At 48.8% G+C, this 27979-nt stretch overlaps 3 protein-coding genes and 1 non-coding gene across 5 annotated transcripts; 2 read left to right on the top strand and 2 right to left on the bottom strand.

The window, feature by feature from the left end:
- The first annotated feature begins 753 nt into the window (after positions 1-753).
- Ccnd3 (cyclin D3) lies at positions 754-7068 on the top strand. 2 transcript variants are annotated; one of them, XM_035450952.1, is made up of 5 exons: positions 761-1146; positions 2021-2236; positions 4644-4803; positions 5447-5583; positions 5971-7068. In XM_035450952.1, exons 1-5 carry the CDS (start codon positions 949-951, stop codon positions 6136-6138), a joined length of 879 nt encoding a protein of 292 aa, XP_035306843.1. In that variant the 5' UTR covers positions 761-948; the 3' UTR covers positions 6139-7068. The 2 variants fall into 2 exon arrangements, with proteins under 2 accessions (XP_035306844.1, XP_035306843.1); XM_035450953.1 differs by lacking the exon at positions 2021-2236 and having other exon boundaries at positions 754-1146.
- Positions 7069-8379: 1311 nt separating this feature from the next.
- Positions 8380-17728, bottom strand: Bysl (bystin like). Its single transcript, XM_027389110.2, is given in 9 exon segments — positions 8380-9052; positions 9545-9647; positions 9776-9910; positions 9913-9935; positions 11166-11299; positions 11566-11704; positions 13811-13970; positions 17468-17683; positions 17686-17728. Coding segments are annotated over 9 exon segments (1284 nt in total). The 5' UTR covers positions 17714-17728; the 3' UTR covers positions 8380-8706.
- Positions 11967-12068, bottom strand: LOC113832542. The gene has a single exon (XR_003479841.1). It is a non-coding gene; the product is annotated as a U6 spliceosomal RNA (small nuclear RNA).
- A 6276-nt stretch (positions 17729-24004) lies between the features above and the next one.
- On the top strand, positions 24005-27724 carry LOC100771888 (mediator of RNA polymerase II transcription subunit 20). Its single transcript, XM_027389234.2, is given in 2 exon segments — positions 24005-25445; positions 27509-27724. Coding segments are annotated over 2 exon segments (453 nt in total). The 5' UTR covers positions 24005-25208.
- The last annotated feature ends 255 nt before the right edge of the window (positions 27725-27979 follow it).

The raw sequence follows: 27979 nt of genomic DNA on the forward strand, positions 1-27979 counted from the left end.
TAAGTTGTTCCACGAATCTGGAAACAGTGCAGTGTCCCGTTCAGCGGACCCTGAGAAACTGCATTTGTTCATTTGCTTTTTCATTTTTATAATTTGTGTGTGTGCGTGCGCGTGCATACCGGGTGGTGTGTGGTGTGGTGGTATGTTACAGCGTTAGTGTGGAAGTCAGAGGACACCTTATGGGAGTTGATTCTTTTCTTCCACCGTGTGGGTCACAGGGATCACACTCAGGTTGTCAGCCTTGGTGACATGACCCTTTCTTTACCTTCCTGCTCAGCTGCCAGATGGTGCTGCAGCAAGTCTGTGGAATTCATTTAAGTAGACAAAATTCTGGAGCCGGGTTTCCCTGGACTGACAGTGAGGTCTCTTCAACTACCACTGTGCTTCAGTTTGGTGGTCTGCAAAATAAAGACCTGGAATGCACCTTGAGGTAGGAGCGACCCAGATATGCAGCTATTAACATTCCCTGGAGCAGTGAAGTAGGGTGCAAACGTGAATGAATGGATAACTTTGGGCGAGTAATTCTTTCCTGGGTGGCTAGAGTCAAGACGGCCCATTGATGGGGAAGAGGGCACCCTCCCAGAAAGTTCTCTCCACCGTCTTGGTCAGGAGGGCCCCGAGGGCCCGGAAGCCTGCAGAAGCCGGCGCCCCGCGGACCAATGGGCTGCGGGGAAGGAGGGGATTACGCCCGCCAGCCCTTTCCGTCTGCGGCCCCGCCCCCTTGGAACGTTGTGACGTCGGAGCATTCCACGGTTGCTACATCGTCGCGAGGGGCGGGGCGCCTGTCAGGGAAGCGGTGCGCGCGGGTGGCGGGCGGGCTGGGGCTTCTCCGTACAGTGCCAGCGCCAGCGCCAGACCCGCCCGCACCCCGCGCTCTCCCTCGTGCGCGTCGCGTCTCCAAGGACTCGCCAGCCCGCACTCCTGCTCTCGCCCGTGAGCCGCCTCAGGATGGAGCTGCTGTGTTGCGAGGGCACCCGGCACGCGCCCCGGGCCGGGCCCGACCCGAGGCTGCTGGGGGACCAGCGTGTCCTGCAGAGCTTGCTCCGCCTGGAGGAGCGCTACGTGCCGCGAGCCTCCTACTTCCAGTGCGTGCAAAAGGAGATCAAGCCGCACATGCGGAAGATGCTGGCGTACTGGATGCTGGAGGTAAGGCCCGGACCGGTCCCCTCTCCTCACCCTACCCCCACCTCCGGCTCTGGGCAAATCCAAGTTGCCCTGTCGGGGCATCATGAATCGGACCACAGTCTTCAAGATGCTTTGGCGGCCCCGACTTGAGGGGCCTGGCCTTTTCACACAGGCATCCACCCTAGCCAGCTGCCTGCGTTCTGTCCCCTTCCTTTCCCCAATCCCGATCGGCTTCTTCTGAGACTGCCAGTCACTTGGCACTGTAACTAAACTTCACTTCAGGTCGGGAAAGCGGGCTAAGGGCCACTATTTCCCCTCTGGCTTCTCTCGGTGTCTCCTGCTTCCTTCCTCGCCTGTAGTTCTCCGAGAGCGTGCTTGGAAAAGTCTGGGGCTCGACCGACCGCCTTAGCCCTAGAACTGGTTCCTGTGTCTGTCGCGGGGTTCTGGCGGGGGAAGCTGGTGGGGGTGGCGCGCGCTCGGTTCCGGTCCACAGGGAAATGAAAAGTGCGGGAGACCGCGGCAGGAGTTCCCTCCCTTCCCCTTGGGAGTGTGTGTGCAGTGGGTGGTGGTAATGAGGGTAAGGTCCCAATTCTCTCTAGGCGACCCTTCCGTCCCCCTTCCGCTCGCCGTGGGGGAGGGGAGTCTGGAATCCCTCGTGAGCAAGGGCTTCTCTCCTTTACACCCCCACCACTCAGGGGTGGGGAGGAGGCCAGGCAAAGGAAGTGGGGGGGTCACCTTGGGGAGGGCGCATCCTCCTCGGTTATTGATTCTTGTCACTGTAAGTTTATCCCGTCTCTGTTTATTTTTTGCTCCACATTCCACTCTCCCTCCACCCCCCATGCTGCTGCGTTTCACTTGGTCCTTCCCTAGCAATGACTCGTGCGCCATCCCTCAGGTGTGTGAGGAGCAGCGCTGCGAGGAGGATGTCTTCCCTCTGGCCATGAACTACCTGGATCGCTACCTGTCTTGCGTCCCCACCCGAAAGGCGCAATTGCAGCTCCTCGGTACTGTTTGCCTGTTGCTGGCCTCTAAGCTGCGCGAAACCACGCCCCTGACTATTGAGAAGCTTTGCATCTATACGGACCAAGCTGTGGCTCCTTGGCAGTTGCGGGTGCGTGTGGAATCCCCCTCTGTGGCGCCCCCCCCCCCGCTCTCAAATACTGTCGCCCTATGTACTAGAAAAGAGAACTCCAAGCTCAGTCCCTCACTCACCAACCCTCCCCTCGCCCTAGGCCAGTATTTTGGAAAAGAACTGGGGTGGGACAAAGGCCATGTAGTGTGGTAGTTGTGCTTTAGTTGCAGGCTTAAAACCAAATGAACCCCCTTCCTCTGACCATAGTGGGGTTACCCCAGATAGCAACCAGTCCAGTTGCTGGTCTATACACCAGTACTTTGCCTCTGGGTTTACACAGCCACCATGAGTTATTTATTGGCAGCAGCAGGGCATGTCTGCACACCCCCACCGGAGTGGAATGTGCTTCACGTGGGGGAGGGGGCTGCCTTGCATGAGTCTTTATCCCCGTGTGGACTTTGTGATGGAAAAGCCTCCCAGAGCTGATTAAAGCCAGGCCCTGATTGCTGGAAGGAAGTGCTGAGGTGTTTTCATCCCTTTCCCTTCTATTCCCAAAGACAGAGCCCCTTCCCTACCCACCCTTCCTTGTCTTCTGAAAAAACGAGAGCAGCTGCCCTGGGCCGGTGGAAGGGTTTCTCCCTTTGCCTCTTAGCCAAAGGCCGAAGAGACAGGGAGCCGAGCTGCAGCTGCTTCGATGTGATAATGATGCTGGTCCCCTTGCCCTCCCACTCAGACCAAGGGCTTTCATAACCCTGTGGGGAGCTGCTGTCACTCCTGTGGTTTGGGAAGTGGCTCCTTGGGGTCTCTTGCTGGGAACATGGGCTGGGCTCCTCCAGGCGGGGCAAAAATCGGTTGGGTTTTGCCCTGCCCCGAGGAGTCTAGGGAGGAGGTGGAGGAACTGCTTGAATCTGGAATAGAGCTTGAACATCATCTCCCACAGGGTCTGGGGGAGAGGGTGGGTGAGCTGGCACCTCCCTCCACCTTATTCTGTGGCTAGCCAAGCCTTCCCTGACCCTGAAAGGAGTCTCTGGGCCCCATCTCCTAGGGAGGAGGGCAGCAGGCAGGCTAATGTGATTGGCTGGCTGGGAAGCTAGGGTACTGGGGCCCCTGACTGCCTTGAGTCGGGGAACTGGATTCCTCTCCCTGTCAAGCAGCTGATGGGAGGCCTGAGTTGGGAATCAGGGAGGCCCCACAGCTCTTTGTGATGAATCTGGTAGTTTCCACAGCCAGGGAGCAAGATGTTTTCGAGGGATTGAGGCAGGGAGGTAGGAGACTTCCTCTTTGTGCAGAGATTAGGGTGGTCTACATTAGTGTGTGTGTGAGGGGAGGTTTTCAGAATAGGCAAGCCTTCTCCTAGAGGCCTGCGCTGAGTGGCCTGCGGTCAGAGCTGTAAGGGACCTCTAAGAACTCCAGCAGTCTAAACCCTTGCATCGCAGGGCCCGAGAAAGGAGGGGAAATTCCAACTGTATGGCACTGACCAGAACGCCTTAAAGCCAGGGATGAGCAGTATGCAGCCAACCATGGTGTTCGGGAGGTGGGGCTGGGATTCTCATGTTGTCTGGATATCGGGGAGGGTGGCCACCTTCCCTCAGTGAGGACCCCACACAGTCTGGTTGCCTCTTGCTTCCTTGGAGGCTGGATGCTGTTGGTTACCAGGGCAAGCCTCTGTGCCTTACTTCTGGCTCTGGCCCAGGCTTTTTCTGTAGGCTCTTCTAAGTACCCTGGGGCTGACACCTAGGTCGTGGGACAGAGAGAGGGACAGCTGTTGCTGGGGTCCTGGAAGAGGTTGGGTGGGGCTGACATTTGTACCTCATTGAGGAGTCAAACCCATGAGTTCCTTCCTGAGATAAAACAATGAAGAAATCCTCATGTGTGCAACTCGGAAATGCAACTCAGGCCAGGACTTGGAAACCCAGACAAATGAGCTGGGGTTGGGGCTCCTAGACTACTACTATGACCTCTTATTGGTTATGTAGGCTTGGGCAGATGCCTCAGGGGCTATCTGGATTCATCCTGTTTGGCTTGGCCTCCGTGTCTTGAGACAGGACCCACCCCTGGTGTCCCACAAAAGGGGTGTGGGTGGGGTTGGGTAATCTCCCCTTTGAGGAACCTCAGGAGTGCCTCATGTTCATTCTGTCTCTTTAAGAGACCAGGCTGAGATGCAGGGCCAGGGAGGGACAGGCTAATGACTGTGGCTCCCCTTCTGAAGTCCTTGCAGTTTAGTCTTTCTGCTTCAACTGATGCTGGCCTCACATTCATGGGAAGACTAAGAGGGATGTCATGCCATTCTAGTACCCAGTAATGATGAATAGATGCTCAAGAAAATGCCCTGAATTCATCATTCCAAGGTGCTAACTCCTGCAGCCAGAAGTAGAACTGTAAATCTTCTGCCATATCCTGACCTGTTTTGCCAGCCACTGACTCCATGCTCATCCCCTTTCTCCAGGAATGGGAGGTGCTGGTCCTGGGGAAGCTCAAGTGGGACCTGGCTGCTGTGATTGCACACGATTTCCTGGCTCTGATTCTGCACCGCCTTTCTCTGCCCAGTGACCGACAGTCCTTGGTCAAAAAGCATGCCCAGACCTTTTTGGCCCTCTGTGCTACAGGTAAGAACCTTGGACACGGGGTTTTCCAGTTTGGGAAAAACCATGATTTGAAGGCTAAATAGTAATCAGGAGATTGTTTCCATACTCAGAACTATTCATATAGGATCTTTTTTTTTTTTTTAAGATTTTATTTATTATGTATACAACATTCTGCTTCCATGTATATCTGCACACCAGAAGAGGGCACCAGGTCTCATAACGGATGGTTTTGAGCCACCATGTGGTTGCTGGGAATTGAACTCAGGACCTCTGGAAGAGCAGTCAGTGCTCTTAACCTCTGAGCCCCTCATATAGGATCTTGGTGATCCTGGGATGGAGGTATGAGGCACTGACTAGCCTGAGGCCCCCACCCTAGGGGTTTGGGTATTCTCTAGTTCCTGACCAGGTCCAGCCTGGGTGGAAGGAAATTTTGCTGTTCTCAGATCTCAGAAGGTTGGGTGGGGTATAGTGGTTCAGTGATTTTGTGCATGCCTCAGTCAGATGCCAGCACCATGGACACACACACCAAACACTCCCATTGTCCCTGAGTCACCCCACCCACCACTGGGGGTTCCCAGTATGCTGCATCCATGCAACCTGGCATGCTGTAACAGGAAACAGAGGTATAAGATGACTCTTCTCATGGCTCCCTTTCTTTTACAAGATTACACCTTTGCAATGTACCCTCCATCCATGATCGCTACAGGCAGCATTGGGGCTGCAGTTCAAGGCCTAGGAGCCAGCTCTATGTCTGCAGATGAGCTTACAGAGTTGCTGGCAGGAATCACAGGCACGGAAGTGGTAAGTCTCAGGCCCCATTCACAAAAAGCAGTGTTATCCCTCAAATCCCCAGAAGAGGGCAGCATCCACCCCCAACTCCAGTTGTACAATTTTGCCTGCTTCTGTGGCCTTTTATCTCCTGCCTCTGGAGAGGATCAGGTGGGATGAAGGACACACATGTAGCTGCCCCTCTCTTGCCAGTGGTATGCTGCACCAAGGGGTGGGAGACTTGGTGTCAGATGCAGGGCTGCTCTCACACCCTTGCCACATCCTCTTGCCAGTTTCTGAGAACTGAGACCCAATTCCTGGGCTGGGTTGTGGCCTAACCTCCCCAGACTTCCCGATGTGCAGGGGGGTGGCCTTTCCCTTGCACCTGCCTGTTGTTACTGACCTTGTTGTTCTTCCTAGGACTGCCTGCGAGCCTGTCAGGAGCAGATCGAAGCTGCCCTCCGGGAGAGCCTCAGGGAAGCTGCCCAGACTGCCCCCAGCCCAGTGCCCAAAGCCCCCCGGGGCTCTAGCAGCCAGGGGCCCAGTCAGACCAGCACTCCCACAGATGTCACAGCCATCCACCTGTAGCTTGGGACAGGCCCCCTCAGGTGGCCACCAAGCAGAGGAGGGGCCACTGCCACCCCTTCCCTTCCTCTAGGAACAATCCATGCTATATCGGAAGCCCGATGGGGGGTCCTCCTTCCCCTCACAAAGCCCAAGGGGCCAGGTCCTGCCTATCCCCACAGTTGTGCACTAAGGTGCTGGTTGGCCATGAGGGCTCTGCATGGCCAGTCAGCTCCTCCTCCTTCCCACCTGACCAGCTCAGCTGTTCTGGGCCATGCTGGTCAGAGAAATCCAAACAGGTAAAGTCCATGCACCAGCATTCCTTGTGAGTCCCTCCTCTCTGGGGCTCTAATTTTCTCAATTGCCAAAACGCCCCAGTTCCTTCCAAAGGTGTTGCCCCTCCTAGGGTCAGTGCATTTGGATTCGGGTCCTTCAAGCATCCTGATAACCGTGCATGAGGTACCAAATAGATGGCTGCTGTGTAATCCATGCTCCCAGCTGCTCTTGGAGGGAACAGCCTAGGCCTTGGTCAGAGGGGCAAGAACCTACCAATTCTTGCTTTGCTTCCTGCTTAGCTTCTGTGATTGAGGGCTCTTTGAGGGGTGCTGATGGTCATTTTAATTTATTGCTTTGAATACAACTGTAAGAGGGTACAGTGAGGCCTGTACCCCACAAGCGGTGGTAACCCTGGTGGTTGCTGTTTCCCTCCCCTCTGCTACCGCTTTGTGGTCCAGGAGCTGCTACAGCCTGGGATGGGGCCGTGCCTTCCTCTCCTGAGGCCCTGTACCTCGTCTTCCAGCAGAGGGTTTGAGTAAGGATGGATGCTGTGGAGGACAGAGCCTATCTGGAGAGGTCCAAGCCCTATTGACACAGGTCTTTCCTTAGGCCACAAGGTTTGGGCTGGTGGCCCATTTCTATCATGCTGCCTTAATAAAGATTCCGGAATAAAACTTGCTTTGGCTCTTGAAGTACCTGGGGCTGTGTGTAGAAGCAGGGAGGCACAAGTCAGCTGTCTCAGGTAGGGAACATTTCTTCTTAAAGGCAATGTGGCCCACTTTACCGATGCACTTCTACAAGTTATGGTTTAAGGAGTGATCACCATGCCCCAGAGGGCTCATGGGAAAACAGGTCTGGACAGTTTTATGTAAAACAAGAATTTTGCTGTACTCTGGCATGGTGGCCTATTCCTGTAATCTTTGGTGGCACTCACAGGGCAGAGGAAGTTGTTTTAGTCTACCCTGTGCTACATGGCAAAATCTTGCTTCAAAACCCACACGGGGACCGCACTAGTGGCCCAGTAGCTGAGAGTATGGGCTACTCCTGAGAGCTATGATTTGACCACAACCATCAGTAACTCTAGTCTCAGGATCTGATGCCATGCAGGCACAATGCTCATGTACATTAAAAAACAAGAGATGGATGGGGTAGGAATGTGTCTGGAAATACTTTCTCTGGTTCCCATCTGCAGTACTGCAGAGAGGCAAACTGGTAGAGACGTGGCCATTTGGCTTGGCTGAGCGAGGTGTACTTTTCTCTGTCATTTACCTCCTGTTTCCAAGATGAACTAAAAGTGTAAGCAAATGCGAATGCCTCAACAGATTGAAACTGTTTGCAGATACATGAACTGGATTGTAACAGGCGTACTTTTTCAAAAGCAAAAGTGATGTAGCAGAATGACTTGGGAGTTGTCAGCTGTGATGCACATGGCTGGGACATGGATGTGCCCCCCTACCCCGAGATAGGGTTAGTTAGACCTGTATAGTCTGTATACTTAGTCCTGGTTGGTCTCAAACTTAGAGATCCATGCCTGGCTGCAACTAAAATTTCATACACATTTTAAGCCATTAGAAAAAGATTGTTCATCAGCTATACAAATAGGCACTTGACCTTGGTTTGTTAACCAGTCTAAAACTCTTGTTCAGAATGCAAGGAAGAAACCTACTGGACTACTGAGTTTGCTGGTCTCCCAGAAAGAGGGATGCTCCTGCAGCAGTCTCCACTGAGAGCAATATGGCGACTACGATCTTTCCAGCAGAACATCAGTAGAAGCTGGTGTTCCAGCAAAATAGCCCATGAACATGTCATTGGTAGGGAGTGTGTGTGCACCGCACACACACCCACACACTTCCTCTTTGTGGAGAGGAAGGGGAGTCTAGACAGACAGTTGTGAGGAACAGGGTAGGTGAAAGAACCATGAACGACTCTCACCTCTAGCCACAGGGGAGGCAGGAACCTCCAGGGACTGACTGGACCAAAACACAGAGCTTCAATAAATAACTGACTCTGTTTTATCCACACCCCAGTGAACTGACACAGTAACTGGAGAGAGCAGCCCTCATACCAAGTACCGGCTGGGTTGAGGGAGTGCTGACATCAGGTAACTCCAGTTAGCTTCCAGAAGTGAACAGGGACCAAAGCCTAGAATGGCAGAGAAAGCCAACCAGATCAATCCTCCTGCCCAGGACTGGAGCCACACACAGATGCCGTCGTAAGCCTACAGTGCCTTAACCTAGGTCTTTAACTAGATCGTTGGTCACCAACTGGGCTCCTGGTGTCCTCCTATCCTCCCTGGACCAAGACAGGTGAGCGCTGTCATTCCATGGTGACAGGAACATCTTCTACATCTCTGGGGACTGCACTCTGGAGCTCACGTCTGATTTCAGGAGACAACTGTGGGTGGGGCTGCAGTCGAAGCAGTTCCAGGAGGGCCTCCTTCTGGTCCGTGGCCAAGTCGGCCTTGTAGCGTTGTGCCAATGTCAGGAGGCACTGGTGCCAGAGCACAGGCAGCTGGCGCTTCTCCGTCCGGAAGCCCAGAAAATGGAAGACCAGGGCGTCTAGCACCCGGTATGGCAACGCATACTTCTTATCTAACAGCAGGCGCAGGAAAATGCTGTTAGCGCCACTGTATTCCATCTCGGCAATCTTCAGCATGGCCGCACTAGGAGGGAAGCTGGAGTTAAGGACTAGTGGAGAGATTCTGGACAAAGTGTCTCCCCAGACTCACCCTAACCTAGAGCATTCCCAAGGTGTCCCCGCATCTCCTCATTAGTACACTCCTGGGATTGATTCTCTTTACCGCCTGTCTACATCCATCTCACACTTCTGCCTCTGGCCGGGATAGCAAACAATCCCTGCATTCAACTCGATAGGGTGTGTCTAAATGTCTCACCACTCCACCATTTATCACACCTTTTTCTAGGTATCCATTCATTCATGCCGTCATTCAACAACTATTTACTGAACACCTACTGTGTGCCAGGTCTTTGGATCCTGCCCTCGAAGGCTTCTATTCTGTTGGAGCAAATCATATACCCGCTGGCTTAAATAGCCACAGAATCTAGGTAATCATAGCTCATTCTCCCTTCTTGCCCTCCTGCCAAAGTTCTGGCCTCTCTACTACATGACTCTCCACCGACCTCACCAACACTACCTGGAGTGCAACACAGGGATGGAGCACTTGGTGATGATGCTGCCCACGATGATGGCTTCTCGGAGGGTACATGTGCCAGACTCGCACAATGGGATCAGGATTCCTAGGCAGAGTCATATACAGGGACTTTTAGTACCCAGCAAGCCCAACATCTAAGGACCAACAGTGGAGATAGCCAGTTGCCAAGCAGAGTACTGACCCTTCCTTTCTCTCTTACTTCTGGGTTTTTACCTTTAAACCAGGCTCCAGGTTTGAACAGGGCTTTCTTGAGTGCCATGTAGAGGTGAAAGTTGAGTTGTTTGTACTCTGCGATGCCATCCCATACTCGGGGATGCAGAACAAGGTTGTAGAAGTGCTGAGCCATCGTTCTTTCAGATTAGAGGTAAAAATCCTAGCAAGGTGGGAGTTTGCAAGTCACAAGAGTCTGGCCCTGGCCTTTTAAGTATCACCATGCATGAGAGAGGTTTTAGAGTAAGATATGGGGACATCACTTCAGAGAGGGGTATGTGAAGTGGTATGTGAAAGGTTCAGGCATTATGCTGGCCTGCCTCTGTCACCTGGCAGAATCCACTCAGGCAGTACCCTGGTCAGCCCAGGGTTCCATGGGAACTAAGTCTGCACTCATGGTATAGAGGAACCCTTTAAAAGACAGATCCTGCCCACTTACACTCTCTTCTCTTCTCTTATGCTCTCTCTGCCTCTCTATGGCAACCGGCCATGGCGGTCATTCAGGAACATTAACCCTGTTCCTCTTCTTTCTTAGTCTCTACTCTGCTGGGCTTATAATAACCTGGGTAATACATCTTAGTCTCATGTCTCATCTTGTGCCTCTTCTTCATTTCTAATTTAAGCAAAAGAATAACAGTATGCACACCACACCCAGGTCCGCTTAAAGAGGAGCTACTTTGCCTGCAAGTAGGTCTGTGCACCATATATGTGCCTGGTACCCATCGGATTTTCTGGAGCTAGAGATGGCTGAAAGCCTCCACGTGGGTGCTAGGAATTGAACCCAGGTCTTCTAGAAGAACAAGTGCTTTTAACCACCGAGCCACCTCTCCAGACCTAGCATTTTTCTTTTGTTGGTTTTTCCAGTCAGGGTTTCTCTGTGTGTAGTCCTGACTCTACAGGAACTCACTGTGCAGAACAGGCTGGCCTAGAACTCACAGAGATCCACCTGCCTCTGCCTCCTGAGTACTGGGATTCAAAGTGTGCACCACCATTGCCTGGCCCCTAGTGTATTTCAAACAGTGCTTTTGCTTAGACCCATGGCCTTTTGTGCATTATTTAATCGAGGCACCTCGAGCTTCTTTCCCAGTCCAGTCTTTGGCTGGCTACTCTCCTTTCTCCACCATGAGGGACCTGAGGTCACCGGAGAATTCTCAGAATTCTCAAGCTACTCTTCTCTCACAACAGGGCTGTATCCAGGAAGCTATGTAGGCCCTTCCCATAGAAGTCTACCACAGGACTTTGTCCTGAAAACGCAAGAGGAGAAGTTAAGGGAGTACTAGGAACAAGTCCAAGGGAGAGAGCCATGGGCTGGGCAATGACATGGCTGAGGGAGGCAGAGTCTACACACCACACCCTGCACCACAGATCAGCCACCCTAGCCCATCTACACTACCTGGTGGCTTGATACATAGCAGCCGCAGTCCAGGCCTCAGGCTCAGTGACATAGAGGATTTGTTCCCAGTTGGACAGTGCAGGGATGATCTTAAAAGCCTTGGGCAGTTTCCCACTTCGGCCCTTGGATAACACCTGGAGATGGAGGAGGCAGAGCCATCAGCACCCACGGTTGAGGTCCTGGCCCCGTCCCTGCGTTTTCATGCGCGGCCTCACTTATCTTCAGAGCAACCCAAAAAGGCTCATTTCTCAGGTGACCAGAATTTAGTGACTAGACCCTGAGCCCACTGGTTCTGCCTCAGTCTTTTTCTGTCCTGGCCACCATGGCTTACTCGTCGGGTGCCATGTGTGAGAGGCTTCCTATTAGGATACCCCACCACACATGCCCTCACAGTCCTTACCTCCCGGACTCCTCTGTAGACCTCCAGGACCCGGGGGTCCAACTGAGGCATAGGGAAGCCCGACACCTCTGACATGACCGTCACCAATTCTGTCTGCTTCTCGGTCAGCTTCTCCATGATGATGTCAGCCAGTGTGTGCCTATGGAGACAGAGGGGACAACGGTGAAGAACTAGGGTCACTCTCCAGGAAGCTCTAAAGTCCCCTCACCCTGTTCATGAAAGGAAGGACAGACAGACAGACAGACAGCCATAGTGGCACGAGCCTTTAAGGCCACCACTTGGGCAGATCTCTGTGAGGTTAAGGCCAGTGTGGTGGTCTTCATAGGGAATTCCAGGTCAGCCAGGACTCCGTAGTAAGACACTGTCTCAGAGGAAAAAAGGAGGCACGAAACAGTCCCCAAACAAATCAGGAATGCTGCACAAACTAGCATGTCACTCTTGCACAGGGGTCACTCTAGTCTGTGATATTGTTCCAGTTCTAGCATAAATGCTGCTATAAGCATCTCAAACTTGATTTTTTTTCTTTTAAATTTATTATGTATAGTATTCTGCCTGCATGTATGTCCGCAGGCCAGAAGAGGGCACCAGATCCCATTACAGATGGTTGTGAGCCACCATGTGGTTGCTAGGAATTGAACTCAGGACCTCTGGAAGAGCAGCCAGTGCTCTTAACTACTGAGCCATCTCTCCAGCCCTTTAAACTTTATTATTATTGCCGTGTGCTCATGTGGAAGTCAGAAGACCACTCTATGGAGCTGAGTTTTCCTTCCACCTTGAAGTGAGCTCTGGGGATTAAACTCAGGTCATCAGGCTTGTGCAGGAAGCACTTCACCTGCCTGGCCATTTTGCTGCCTCGCCCTTTTCAGCCTCTTTAAACAGAAGCCATCAAATGAGGATTCAAAATTACCATAGCCTGAGGCTAGAGAGACAGCTCGGTGGTTAAGAGCACTTACTGCTCTTGCAGAGGACCTGGGTTCAGTTCCCATTATCTGCACAGTGGATGTGACTCCTGTTCTCATATTCTTTGGACTTTCATGGGCACTAAGAATGCACATGACATACATACATACATACATACATACATACATACATACATGAAATAGACCCATATACATGAAGCAAAACGAAGAAAGAAAATTTTAACATATTACATCATAGCAGGTTATAGTCTGCTCATGGCATCTTTAAGGTCACCGACACATACTTAAAAGTTGCCCCTCAGTTGGAGGTGTCACTCAGTGATTAGCTCAGATGAGGCCCTGGGTTCTAGCCTCCAGGCAACATTGTTCAGACTTCCAGATCTGTGTCCTATGGTCTGCAGTAGGATGTTGGCAGAAGGCTGCCCGCTTTTTTTTTTTTTTCAAGACAGGGTTTCTCTGGCTAGCCCTGGTTGTCCTGGAACTAGCTCTGTAGACCAGACTGGCCTTGAACTCAAGAGATGCAGCTGCCTCTGCCTTCAGAGTGCTGGGATTAAGGCGTGTGCCACCGCTGCATCTGATGGGCGGTGCTTTTATTCCCAGACACAGACAGAGGCCTGAAAATCAGAGGTAAACAATCCAAATAAGGTTTTAAGGCATTATTGGGGACAGGGTGAAATTTCAACCTCTAGTTTGGGTGCTTCACAGTCTCTTCCATGTACCCCAGGTTATACCGTCTGACAGTGTTTCACAGTCCCTCCCATGGGCCATAGTTTACATGTTCTGATGGCTGTGTTCACCTCATCACTTCACATTCGTGATAAGAGACGGACTGTACTACACTCTGAAGAACTGAGAACGGCCACACGTTCGTTATGCAGAGACAAAATAAACTGGATGAGGGCCCTTTGCCCTAAACTTATCCCCCCCCCCCACCTACATATGCCCAAGAATTTGACCACAGGCAGCTGAAACACCTACATGTTTTAGAAGCAGCATTTAAACTAGAGGGGAGATGTCAGCAACAGCTGCAGAAGATCCTTAGGTTCTAGCTTCCACCCAGTCCAAATGCAAGGGCTGAGACCAAAAGCCCTGGATTAAAGGGAGCCTAAGGTCTGAGAGTAACATGCCAAGAGAAAACTGGGTAATCCAGGAAGTTCTCCATCAGATGGACAAAAGAGGAGCTATCTGGAGTCTGGGTCAGGCTCACTTAGAAGTTTGGCCCAGATGGTATTCTGTAGCTGGCAATGCTCAGACCAAAAGCTGGCCAAGAACTAGCTTGTGGGAACTTTCTACCAGGATCTACTGTCCCAACTCTTAAGTCCTACCTTGTAGGAGGGTTCTTTATGAACATTTCAATGACCTGTTCATCTTCAGGGTCCACAACCACCTCTGCTTGGTGGTCCACTCCGGTCATTTTGGCTGCCTTTTCCAAGGTGGGCCATTCCTTATCCTCATCCTCGGATCCATCCTGGGGCACTCCCAGACCTAAAGAGGGAAGACAAAATGATAAGCATGGGGCTTCTGAGTCAGTCCACTTCTGCCATGGACTGCATGTCCAGGGTGCTGGAGATACACATGTGCACAAGGAAGGAACAGAGAGTTACAAACTATCTTTCTGTCCCCAGAGACCTAGAATCTTGAGAGATAAAATACAACACATGAAACAGAGAGATGCTAGTAAATAATGGTTGACCCGCTGTCTCCAGTGATCTAGAAGGATCCGCCCTATGGTACACTCATGGAACCTGGTTAGTCCAGGCAACCTCAAGAAGTGGGCACTATCCCTGTACCCAGGTCAAACCGGGACAGAAAAGTCGATGTGCCCATAGCAGGCAGTTCTCATCCTAACCTTCCCTTCCTCCCCACTATGCCTCTTGCACAACAGAGCTACATCATGTACTAAAACTAAAACCATGGTGGAGGCAGGGTGCACCACAAGCACTTGGATTACTGCAGAGGGTGATGAGGCTTTGGATGGGCAATTGGGGAGGAAGTGTGTGTCTCATATCCTAGAAAAGGACTTTAATAATATTACTGTTGGGCATTAAGGAGCCAGAGCCAGAAATAGGACCATAGGGCCACAAAGGAAAAAGTACATCCAACCGGGAAGGCCCCAAGGCCAGGCAGTGGTATTTGGTGTCTAATCAACCAATATATACATGTGAAGTTACGGATTTGTAGCAGCAGGCTTTCTTGGGACTGCCAGCACCCAAATCATGACATAGTCTTACTATTAATTATGAATGTTTGGCCTTATCTTTAGGCTTGTTTCTGCTTAGCTTTTTAATTGAAATTAACCCATTTCTATTAGTCTATGTGTTGCCCTGAGGCTGTTTATCTCATCTACATACTGTCTATCCTGCTTCCTTCATGTCTGGCTGGCCTTTTCTCTCTCTCTGCACCCCAGACTCACTTATCCCTCCTCTGCCTAGCTATTGGCCATTCAGCTTTTTATTAGACCAATCAAGTGCCAATCAAGGTCAAGGCAGGCAAGGTGAAACAGTATCCTATCTTTACATAGTAAAACAAATGCAGCACGTCTTTACATAGTTAAACAAATATTCTATTCCACAACACTGACTTACATAGTCAAGGAGGACCTGGGAATTCCTGGTTCTTCTGTTTCTACCTCCCTAGTGTTAGAATTACAAACATGAACCACACTGTCTAACATTGAACTCCTGGTTTGCTTGTTTGTTTTTTTGTTTGTTTTTTGAGAGATGAGGGTCCGACCATGTAACCTTGGGTGGCATGCAACTTGCTCAATCTCACAGAAATCTGTCTGCCTGTGCTTCCTTAGTGCTGGGATTTAAAGTCACGTGCCAACACACCTGGTTGACTTTTGAAACACCACACATAGCTGGCAAAGCCCCTGGAAGAGTCTAACAAACCAAAGGAGTTGAAATATTATATAACAGGTCATTTGCAACAGAATTGGACTAAGGGTACACATAGCTCAGGAGAGTACACAGAGCATGTCCAGCGAGATCCATGTTTTGATGTTGTTTTCTTAAAATTGTGTTTTAGACTTCTATATACTATTTTATGTGTATGCCTGTGAGCCACAAGTGTCCCTGGCACCCAAAGAGGTCAGAAGAGGGCATATGATCCCTTGGAATTGGAGTTATAGATAGCAGTGGTCTGGCATGTGAATACTTGGAACCAAATTCTCATCTTTCTGAAAAAACAAGTACCTTTTTTGGGTTTGTTTTTTGAGACAGGGTTTCTCTGTGTAGCTCTGGCTGATTGGAGCTCACTATGTAGACCAGGAAATCTGTCTTCAACCGCCTAGTTCTGGGATTACAAGATGCTGTGTATTGAGGTCAGGGGCTCTTGCTTCCAAAGCATGTATTTCACTAACTGATATTTCTCATCACCTCCCTAGCTTCTGGTCAGACTGTCAGGAGAGGTGGATCCAACAGGGTGTCACTGATCACTAGCTGTTGAATGGATTACAGACGTAAGAGAACAGTAAATGATGATGCTCCCACAGTGATTCCAGGGCTCTAACAGGAGGATGTTCCAAGCTAAGGAAGTGGATATATCCTGAAGACAAAAAATCACCAGGGTTTACTGACAAACCTGATGTAGAATGAGAAAGAGGAGCCTTGAGCAATGGGAGGCTAATGTGCTAAGAGACTCCATGAAGCAAGCAGAGAGATGTCAGGTAGACAGGTGGATATAGGGATGTTAGTTTACTGAAAGAAAGAAAGAAAGAAAGAAAGAAAGAAAGAAAGCTGGGAGTAGTCATCAAATACATGGCTTAAAACCGGAATCTGCAGACAACAACACAGGAGAACCTAAAACTCAGGCCTGCTCTGGTCACAGAGCAAGTTCAAGTCCATCATGAGTAACTTAAGGAGACACAGTATCGTAATTTAAAAACAAAAATTTAAGGGCAGGTGTGGTGTCAGATATCTATATTGCCATCACTTGGAAAAACAAGAGGCAAAAATCAGTAGTTCAAGGTCATCCTCACCTACATATGGAGTTAGAGGCCATCCTGGGAATGAGACCCTTCTTCAAAACACCAAAAAAAAAAAAAAAAAAAAAAAAAAAAAAAAGCAAGTAAAGCTACTATGGCCCTAAAGCCATATTCAATTATCTCAATACTGCTTTTAGAACAAGAAGGCAAGACTAAGAAACTGGAGGTCAACCTCCCCAATGAGACAATCATCAGGTACTTTCCCACTCATCTCTGCCGCCCACCCCCACGCGATTCTAAACTGTTTTCCCACCTCGGTTAATGTAACATTTCCCATGTTTTTCATATCTTAGTCAGCAGGGCACGAACTGGGGTGCCTGGCCTGTAGAATTAATGGCGGGTTTGTTGTTGTTGTTTTGAATAGGAATATATTCATTTTCTTTTACTGTCTCACTCGATAGAGGTATACCATGTATCTCAGGCTGATCTGGACCTTACTATGTAGTCCACGAGGGCCTTCTTAGCCTCACCTTCTCACCTGCTGGGATTACAGGCGAGCACCGCTGCTCATTGCTGGAATATGTTACTCTATTTAATATTCTCTGCCTTGGGGTAGACTTCCGGTGCTAAAAGCAAGGACGAGTACATTGTTTATTTCGGTATCAGAACTGCCTAAACTTTTTTTTGGGAGGGGGGGTTTCAAGACAGTGTTTCTCTGTGGATCGAACTCACAGAGATCCGCCTGCCTCTGCCTCCCGAGTGCTGGGACTAAAGGTGTGTGCCACCAACGCCCGGCTTAGAACTGCCTGAACTCTTAACACAGTTCAAAGCATTGCACAGGTAACAGTCACACTTCACAAGCCCAGAGGATAAATACTGGAACTTGGTGTGAGTGATTACTTCCTGTTGGAACTCTGAGGTAGGTTCCAGAAGGTACGAGTTGAAGTGAAGGACCACGCGGGAAGGAAAAACTGCCTCCTCTTTGTAATTCCAAACCCGTATCCGGATGGACTGAGCTAGCCCGGCCCATGCCACCACTCCAGCCCGTGTCACTCACCCAGCCGCGTGGCGCGTTCCCGTGGCTTTGCAGGCTGGTCTGCAGTCCCGAGCTCCTCCTGCTGTTGCCTGGCTTGCTGCAAAATGCGTCTGCTCAGCCAGGGTCTAACATACTCTTCCTCCTCTTCAACCCCGCGTCCCCGCCGCTTGTCTCGGGTCCCCGCGCGCACTGCCTTCCCAGCCAGAATCTGCTCGGCCAGAGGTGCATGCTTCTCCTGGCCCCACGGGCCACCTTCAATTTGGGCATTTTTCTCGAAAAACTTGCGATGATACTCACACGTGGGAAATCAGTTTAAACCTAGGACTGTGTTTGTGCCCTGTGTCCTGGTGCTCGGGAGGTCAACGAGAGTTGACAGCGCCCCCCCAGCGTTCGGAGGCCGGAAGTGCCTCATATACCACCATCACTTCAGGAGCTCCGTGTGTGTGTGTGTGGGGGGGACTGGTTTCCCCAGATTTTCAGGTAATCTCATTGTACGGAAGAGGGTGGATGTCCCAGTCACCTTTTCCAGACAGAATTCATGAATGTAGCCTGAGGGGTGAAAGGTTCAGGCTTTGACTCTGATGGCTCTACCTCTTTAAGAGACAGACCCCGCCCCCTGACAATAATCAGGGCATGTGCAAGAAAATGTGCTATGTACCCCTCACCCATGATGACTCTGGACTTGGGTGGAACCTCAGTGGGCATGCGCACTCTTCCCTTTAAATGCTCCAACTTCTCTCTCGGCTTCCTCTCTACTCTCCTCTGTTTACTCTTGGCTCTCTCTCACCTATGTGCTCTCTGCCTGTAGGGCGACTGGCCATGGCGGTCAGACATTACCCCTGTTCCTCTTCTCTCTTAGTCTCCATACACTGCCGGGCCCATATAATAAACTAGTCAACATGTCTCATCCCTCGAAGCTTTCTCTTTTCCTCTTTTTAAATCAAAACATAACATTGGCGCCCAACTGGACGCCGCCATCTTGGTCATGTGCCATTCTAACCACGTGACGTAGCTTAGTGTGCCCACTCAGTTCAGTGACTTGCACAGGCAAGCACTGCCACCAGACTTGTTGGGTGCATTTCCCGAGGGTCAGGCATAGGATCCTGCTCCAGCAGCGGTGCTTTTTTGCTTTTTCAGTTCGATCTGCTGGGTCCTTTTTTGGTTTTGGGACAGCTATGTCCCCTTCGGGTCCAGGCCCCTGGCAACTCCCAGGGGCAGACATGCATCCGAAGAGGAGCTTGTGCCAGTTTTCCAGTTGCCTCACCGATTGGAAATGCATACAGGAACCTTTCTGGTTTCATCCAACAAGCAGGTAAACAGACAAAGCAGCTTATAGTCGCTGCCATCTTGGCCATGTGGACTGACCTTGGGGCTGCCATCTTGGTCATGTGACCTACCTGTAGGCACGCCCAGCTCCAGCGGCTTGTGCCAGCAAACCTGTCTACCGGATTTTTGATTTCTGCCAGATCTTTTTGCTTTTTATTTTATTTTATTTTTTTTGTCTGTGATTTCTTCTTTGACTGGCTCTGTTGTTCATGGCTTGTTTACTAAATACTGTGCCTTTCCAGGGACCTCTGTTTGAGTCTACTCTGTCCCTTAAAATCTCCTGTCTGTTTGCTACAATGTTCGGATCAGAGATTGCATTCTAGTTCCCCTTTACTGTTATCCAGTCCTGCTTGTCTCTGAACCTGTAATTTAACTTTATACCTATCTAGCTCTATATGCAACTTAAATTAAACTATACTACATCTCCTTTCTAAATTGCTATGTATCTTGAAATGATGGTAAACATTTAAAGTCATAAAGGTCTAATTTAACTATACTTAAAATATATGCTAGGTCTATACGACTTAAATTTAACTCATGTATCTTGAAAAGATGATCAAAATTTAAAATCACAAAGGTCTATTTCAAACTAACAAGATATTTATACCACTCTGTCCATCCTGTAAGCCGTTTACAAAGGTACAGCTTTTATGACAAAAAGGGATTTTTCTCTAACTAAAGGCAAACTTAACTGCTGAGATACTAAACAGACAGCCCTCAAATGCTCAGAGATCTAGAGAATATGGCATTTAAAATCTTTTGTTAAGAAGCTTTTTATAACAGCTTCTGGCTCCACCCCATTTCCTCCAAGAAGACTGATGGGCACTGAAGAAACTTCATCTCCAGTCAGTGACAACGCTAGTCACAGAGCAACCCTGCCCTTCACCTCAACTGCTACAAGGTACTCCAGACCGTGAACAAGATGACAGTGGAATCGACTTTCCCTGTGTTGCTTGGGCCAATGGTAGGCGAGTCTTCCTATAGTCTGTAATCCACAGGTCACATGCTATCACCAAGAAGGCAGGTGTCCTGAAGCCCACTACTATGGATGGAGGACCTTGGGGGTGGCTGTCCATGCAGCCTGCTGGAAGTCTCTGTTATTCTTTAATCATTGATTCAGGTAAAATCTTATCCTTCTCAAGAACTCTGATTCTTCTGACGACTGGTAGTCTTGCCAGCTAAAAAGCAAAAAAGATTCCACGAACAGGTATTTTAGGTTTTCTCTATGTGAAGATAGCAAAGTGTAAGATGTATGAAGATCTGAGAATGTGGTTACGAAGGTCTGAGGATGGAAAGGTCTAACACGGTAGAAAAATGAAAGTTATGAACGTCTGAGAATGGAAGGTCTAAGATGGTAATGAAAAGTGTACGAATTAAAGTTATAAAGGTCTGAGGATAAAAAGGCTTAAGTGGTGATAAAGTGAGTTGAGACATTAAAAAGAATGAAATATGTTCCTGATATCTCTATTTCTCATGCTACTGTTTATAGTATAGTAAAGTTCAACAATACCACTATACACTCATAACTATGAGGTCAATATTAAGATGCTTTTCATTGTCCTAAAAAAATCTGTCAATTTTAAAATGGTAATGCTTTCAGCCAAGTTGCTTCTAACATGAATATGCTGCTAATGTGTCTAATACTTATGTTTCCACAAACTCTAAGGATTCTTGTAAGTTCCAGGGAGCTGAATTGGATCCAAACAAACAGATCTAAGAGGCATCAGGGAGTTCTGTACAGCCTGGACTGCAATGAAACAACCAGCTACCCCAGGACGTGGCAGCCCCCCAACCCTCTCAGGTCTCCCAAAGATGGTCAACGCCTCCCACGTCAGCAGGAAGCAGTCTTAAGAATTTGTCGCCCTTATTCCTTAACCTGCCATTTCAAGGCAGTGCAGCTTCATGTAGTATGAATCAGATATGTAATTATAGTATGTAGACCTGAGAACAGAATGAGATAAATTAGAGTGTGACTCTGAGGGCTGACATGCTGCTAATGGATTTGAAGAGAGATGGAAGGTGTGAATTGGCAGTGCAGATAGATGGTTCCGTGCAGAGTTTGCTAAATTCAGCAGGTGGCAGTAGAGAGGCCAGTGCAATACAGGGAGGCATTGAACTCCCCAACATCTGCCATCTTTCCCCTCTATCCATCACTAACTTTTAGAAAAAAAAAAAAAAAATATATATATATATATATATATATATATATATATATATATTGTTCTACCTGCATGCATTCCTGCACACCAGAAGAAGACATGAGATCCATTACAGATGTTAGTGAACCACCATGTGGTTGCTGAAATTTGAACTCAGGTCTTCTGGAAGAGCAGGCAGTGCTCTTAACCTCTGAGCCATCTCCCCAGCCCTCATCACTAACTTTTTAAACAAAGGATTTCTTTTACTTTATTAATATTTTTTTTGTAACAGGGTCTCACTATGTAGCCCTGGCTGTTCTGGAATTTACTATGTAGGCCTGGGTGGCCTTGAACTCACAAAGATCTGCCTACCTCTGCTTCCCAAGTACTGAGATTAAAGAAGTGCCCCACTATACTCAGCTTTATTTTCTTTGAGTATCTGGATGCCCATGGAGGCCAGCAGGAAGTGTAGGATCCCTTGGATCTAACGTTACAGGCACTTGTGGGCAGCCCAGTGTTGGTGTGGGATCTGAACTCTAGTCTCCTGACAGAACTGTGAGTGCTCAGAACAGCTGAGCCATCTCGACAGCTTCTTCTCCCTGCTAGAATACCATTTTCCTGCCCTTCCACATCCTCCTTCAAGTCTTGTTTTTCCTTTGACTTTTTCTTATGCTGAAGTCTCAAATTTCTGGTACCTTTCAGGTAATCACTCTTTAAATTTTTATTTTGTATTAGGCAGTTAGGTTTTTGAGATGAGGCTTTCTGTAGCTCAGGCTGGTTTGAACTTGCTTTGTAACTTCTGTTTCTGATCCTTCTGCTTCTACCTCTCCAGTGCTAGGATCTTAGGTATACATCACCACATGTAGTTTATGTAGTGCTGGGAATAGAGCCCAGGTCTTCGTGCATGCTGGGCTAGGACTATCATTACCAGACTTCCCCCCTGCCCTTTTTGTTTTGTTTTGTTTTGTTTTTTCTTGTTTTGAGACAGGTTTCTCTGTGTAACAGCATTGGCTGTCCTGCAAGTCACTCTGTAGATCAGGCTGGTCTCCAACTCACAGGGATCCTCCTGCCTCTGCCTCCCAGGTACAGGGATTAAAGGCACACACCACCATCAACCAACTAACTAGACCCTTTTTTATCCATCCATCCATCCATCCATCCATCCATCCATCCATCCATCGTGTGTGTGTGTGTGTGTGTGTGTGTGTGTGTGTGTGTATACATGTGTGCATGGTTGTGTTTTCCATGGCATGGGCATGAAAGTTCAAAAACAGCTTAAGGAGTCTGTGCTTTCTTTCCACCATGTGGATTCCAGCATCAGACTCAGGTTTATCAGGCTTAACAGCCTCACTTTTACCTGCTGACCTATCACTGACTCATATGTGTGTGTGTGTGTGTGTGTGTGTGTGTGTGTGTGTGTGTGTGTTTATTTTGGTGTCTGTGGGGGAACAGTGGACATGCCCTTGAGTGTGGGTGCATGCCCACATCTGTGAAGGCTAGAGAAGGTTGTTGGATGTGGGGTGGTTTCTTCATGGCTTTGCCTGATTGCTTTGAGCCAGAACTTCTCACCAAATTGGAAGCTCGTCATTTTGTGTAGCTGTTCACCCGGCCATTGAAGTCTCGGGATCCATCTGCCTCTGCCCCCAGTGCTGTGGTCACAGGCATGTGCAGCCCTCCAGGCTTTTTTACCTGGGTGCTGGGGATTAGAACTTAGGCTCTCACTGAGTTATCTTCCCAGCCCCTATTCCCATTTTTAAAAGTAGATTTGTGTGTTTATTTATCTATATTTTTATTCCGAATGTGTATATACATGGAGTCTAACAAGGAAGTAGAAGTCAGAGGACAACTTGCAGCCACTGGGACTCTCATACCATCCTATGGGTCCCAGAGATCAAACTCAGGTTGTCCGGCTTGGCAGCAAGAGCCTTAACCCATTGAGTTATCTTCCCAGCCCTATTTATCTTTTTTAGACAGGGACTTTCTGTGTAGCCCAGGCTGGCCTCAAACTTGAGACCATTATACTGCCTAGGCTTCTTGAGTACACAAGAGCTGCAATGTGTATCTAGGGACTAGGGCTCCTTTGCAGCTCTTCCCAGTCCAAACCTCAGCCCCTCGAGTGCTAGCATTATAGGCTTGAGCCACTTTTATGTTGTGGACTCCTTACCTTCTTTTAAAAGTTCTTTTGTTTTTTGTTTTTTGTTTTGAGGGGGTTTTGACAAGACAGTGTAGCAGGTAAAAGTGCTTGCCACTGAGTCTGATACTTGAGTTTTATCCCCAGGACCTATGTGGTGGAGGAAGAGAACAGATTCTCCTAAGTGCCCTCTTCTGAATCATACAGGTCAAGACACACATGTGCTCCTGCCCCACAACATAAATAAATGGAAATTTAAAAAAATAAATTGGGGGGCTAGAGAGACGACCTCATTGGTAAACTTCTTATCTTGCAAGCATGAGCATTTGAGTTTAGATCCTTAGAATTCACTTTAAGAGTTGGGTGCAAGCCAGGCGTGGTGGGGCACGTCTTTAATCCCGGCACTTGGGAAGCAGGTGGATCTCTTTGAGTTTTAGGCAGCCTGGTCTGCAGAGTGGATTCCAGGCTATCCAGAGATACATAGTTAATATTAATACCCTGTCTTTGAAGAAAAAGTTTCTAGAAAACCAGTAGAATCAGTGAGTGGGCTGGGCTGTTCAGTGGAGAGCACTAACCTAGAGTGTGCAAGACTCTGGGATCTATCTCTGGCATCATACAATAAGTGACAAGAAAATCAAGCCAGCTTTGGTAGCACACTCTTGTAATTCCAGCATTAGGGAGTTACAGTCACATTCCAGGTTTTCCTGGGTTATGTAGCAAGACCCTGTTTAGAAAAACCAAGCCAAGCTGAGTGGCAGTAGTGCACATCTTTAATCCCAGCACTCAGGAGGCAAAGGCAGGTAGATCTCTGAGTTTGAGGACACCTTGGTCTACAGAGTGAGTTCCAGGAGTTCCAGGACAGCCAGGGCCACACAGATAAACCCTGTGTCTAAAAACAAAACAAGAAAAGGGGGAGGGGATGGCTGGAGAGATGGTTCAGCCATTAAGATCTCTGGCTGTTCTTCCACAGGACCTGCTGTGGTGATATCTGACTTGTACAAATAAAGCCTCTCGGAAGGTCATAGAGTGGAGCTTGCCATAGAGGTCTGGAGGTCTCTATGGACAGACAGGAAGTGAGGTAGCTGGGTGGAAGCAGGAGATAAGCAGGGAGAAACCCACAACCTGGTATCCACATGGCAGCTCACACTTCTCTGTAACTCCAATTCCAGGGCTTCTGACACCCTCATACCACATACATGCAGGCAAAACACCAGTGAACATGAAATAAAAATAAACTTAGAAAAGAAAAAAAAATCAAACCAAATCTAACCAACTAGGACAATAGTACATCCTAAAGGAAACTTATTTGACAGAGACCGGGAAGGGGCTGAGGGGCATAGCTTCAGGTCCTAGAGCTAAAGTTCCTTCATGGTACACTGTTTTCCTAGTGGTGCATTAACATTTGCAACAACTGCCAGCTTTTTTTTTTCCTGGTTTTTTGAGACAAGGTTTCTCTGTGGCTTTGGAGGCTGTCCTGGAATTAGCTCTTTTAGACCAGGCTGGTCTCGAACTCACAGAGATCCATCTGCCTCTGCCTCCCGAGTGCTGGGATTAAAGGTGTGTGCCACCAACGCCTGGCAACTGCCAGATTTTTAAGGCATGGCAAAAAACACTTAACTCGGCTTGGTTGTGGCCGTCTGTGCTCCCTATTCCAAAGCCTCTGTAAGAGCATTTTGATTTCAAAGGAGGCATTACCTGAGGTCCAGAGTTATATACCAGATGTTGTTACTTCTGTTTTAGTTTTCCTTTTATGTTTGAGGTTTTGGGGCTGGAACTAAGGACTAGGCCAGTGCCTGCTGCCAAGCAACACCACCATCCCTTAGTTTTATTTATTACAGATGATAAGGTAGAAGAGAGTCTCTGTATGGATTACTAATCATCATGATAAAGTAGCCACCTGTGAACTCACCACACAACTGCTCTCAACACCCTAAGAATCCCCTGGTGGTCTTCAGGTGTGTATAGCCCTTGTTGTGGGGCTGGCTTTTCCAGATGCCTGGCTTCTCTGGAAAAGGGTAGCATTTAAGGATCCTTTCCCTTCTCAGACTGCCAGGGTACCAACTGCCAATTGTTCTTGTTTGCTGCACTTGAGCTATCCTGGGGTATGTTGACACAGTCCTGATCACGAGTGAGCCATCTGTCCCTTGCAGGCCAGGCGGGGAAGCTGATGTACGTGATGCATAACTCCGAGTACCCCCTGAGCTGTTTTGCCCTTTTTGAGAATGGGCCTTGCCTTATTGCTGACACCAACTTCGATGTGCTCATGGTGAAGCTCAAGGGCTTTTTCCAGAGTGCCAAGGCCAGCAAGATTGAGACCCGGGGTACTCGCTACCAGTACTGTGACTTCCTGGTGAAGGTGGGCACAGTCACAATGGGGCCCAGTGCCCGTGGCATCTCTGTGGAGGTAAGACCTTGGGGAAGGACAAGCAGAATATGCTATGGGCTACACAGTAAGGGTTCTGGAAGTTTTCCCACCCCACCTAGTATCTCTCCTGCCTCTGCTACAGGGATGTTTTGTTTGGGGAGTGGTGGTAGACTCATATCTGAGGCCTTGAACTTACTGTGTAGCAAAGGATGATAAATTGATGGTCCTCCTGTTTCTGCCCACAAGCACTGAGATTGTGGAGTGTACCACTATACTCGGCCTCTTTCTTATGTTATTCATTTTTATAAGACAGTCTCATTTATCTTGAATTCTGTGCCTTCACCTCCTGAGTGCTAGGATTCCAGGTGTATTTCACCAGGCCTGGTTTTCGTGGTGCTGAAAATACAGCATAGGCCTGAGAGAGAGGGGAAAAAAGGGGAGAGAGGAGTCTTAGTGTAGCCTATTCATGAATTCATGCAATCCTTCTATCTCAGCCTACAAGTGCTAGGATTATAGGAGTGAGTCACCATGCCTGTTTCTCTAAGAAATTTTTTAGATCTATTTTTTTGTTTGTGTATATGGGTATTTTGCCTGTGGGTATGTTTTGTGAACCACATGTGTGCAATGCCCACAGAGGGCAGAAGAGGGCATCTGGTTGATGCCCTGGATTTGGAGGCAAAGAAATTGTTAGTCACTATGTGTGTGCTAGGAACCAACCCCAGTCCCACGAGCAAGCAACACATGATTTTAACTGTTGAGCATCTCTCCAGCACCTCTCTAGGGTTCTTCTGTCTCTTCTTTAGCTATTCCGTCTCTGGCCTAGGATTGACGTGGGTTCACATCGGGTCAAAGGTTAGAGAGGCTGAAGGCACAACCCAGGAAAGCAGAGGAGTAAGGATACAGAGATGCCAACCACCCTTCCCAGGAAGGGCTGGGAGAGACAGCTTTCTGAAGGGTGCTTGGGAGGTGGGATGTCAGTCATGTGCCTGTACCCCCTTCTTAGTATGTTTTATGAGAGGCCTCAGAGCTGTGGAACAAAACTACACTTTCCTTTCAGCATTCGTCAGTTTTCATGGTGAGCAAGAATATCCAGATGAGATGCCTTCATCTAGTTGTTTTTTAGTCAAAAAACTTGCTACATTTACTTATGGCTGGCGTGGTGTATACATGCACAGCACGTGTGTGGAGATCAGAGCAGTCAGGTCTTTCTTCTACCATTGGGCCCTAGGGATTGAATGCAGGTTATCAGGCTTGGTGGCAAGCATCTTCATTGACTGATAGCCTTCTTCTTTGAGCCTAAATACGTATGGATTGAAGGTGATATATGGGGGATATGGTGGTAGATAGCTTTAGAAGTGAAAGTCCAAAGCCTATCATGTGTCCAGCATTAACTAAGATTTCAAAAACAAGATAAAACAGATATAAGCTTGCAGGGCCTGTCTTTTGAAATGTATCATTTAGTAAGCAAGCAAAGCTGAAACACAAACTTTTTAATCCCAGCATTTCAGGAGGTAGATACTGATGAATCCCTTGAGTTCCAGGCTAGCCTAATCTAAAGAGCAAGTTCCAGGACAGCGATGGCTGCACAGAGAAAGTCTGTCTTGAAAACAACAGCAACAACAACAAGAGAGAGGAAATACCCCGAAAGGCATTTGGCTAAGGGATTCAGGCTGTCAAGAGGCCTGGTGACTGTAGTTGTGAGTGACATTCCTGTGAAGCAGTGTATAGAATAAGGAGCTCTAAGGCTGGGAGAGCTGGTGCATGCCTCCTGTCTCAGTTCTTATGAGGTAGAGGCCAGAGGATTCTGAGTTTGAGGCCAGCTTGCGCTGCACAGTTAGATCCTGTTGGAAAGTAAAAACCAGAGGAAATTAAGTCTGGGGAGCATCCTAGGTAGTTCAGAAAATGATCTAATGGCAGGTTTTTGTTTTGTTTTTTGTTTTTTGTTTTTTTGTTGTTGTTTGTTTTAAGGAACCTCCAGGGCCAAGATTCTCTAAATCTTTTCAGTTGTGACATTCAGTGGTAGCAGTGGCAGGAGGAGGGAGCGAAGAGTGAAACAGGCCTCAACCTTGTCCTTACCCTTGCTGTCTGTTCTACTGTCCCAGGCGGAGTATGGCCCTTGTGTAGTGGCTAGTGACTGCTGGAGCCTCCTGCTTGAGTTCCTACAGAGTTTTCTAGGTAGCCACACACCAGGGCCCCCCACAGTATTTGGAAATAGTCATGATGCTGTGTATGGGCCAGCAGATACCATGATACAGTACATGGAACTCTTCAACAAGATCTGAAAACAGCAGCAAGTGCCAGTGGCTGGAATTCGCTAGTGACTGGCAGCTGCCCACCGTCTAAGCTGTCACTATGGTATTGCTCAGGAGGAACAGGTGCTGTACGCAGGGTCCTTGTCCCTGGCCCCGGCTGGTTCCAAGCTGTAGCTTGTGTGCCGGGGCTCTGGACTCTGCTCCTGACCCTATCACAGCTGTTTTTTACTTCATGCCTTAACTGGATTTGGCTTGTCTTCAAAAATGGTAATTCAAGCTTGGGCTCTCCTGCTGTAGGGTAAAGGTAGAACAGGGTTGTTT

This window comes from Cricetulus griseus, assembly GCF_003668045.3.
Source record: "Cricetulus griseus strain 17A/GY chromosome 1 unlocalized genomic scaffold, alternate assembly CriGri-PICRH-1.0 chr1_0, whole genome shotgun sequence".
In the NCBI taxonomy this organism is placed as follows: domain Eukaryota; kingdom Metazoa; phylum Chordata; class Mammalia; order Rodentia; family Cricetidae; genus Cricetulus; species Cricetulus griseus.

Coding starts and splice junctions, on each gene's coding strand:
- Ccnd3 (XM_035450952.1), top strand. CDS start 949: ATGGAGCTGCTGTGTTGCGAGGGCACCCGGCACGCGCCCCGGGCCGGG. Junction 4,804..5,446: donor TTTGGCCCTCTGTGCTACAG/GTAAGAACCTTG, acceptor TTCTTTTACAAG/ATTACACCTTTGCAATGTAC. Junction 5,584..5,970: donor GAATCACAGGCACGGAAGTG/GTAAGTCTCAGG, acceptor TGTTCTTCCTAG/GACTGCCTGCGAGCCTGTCA.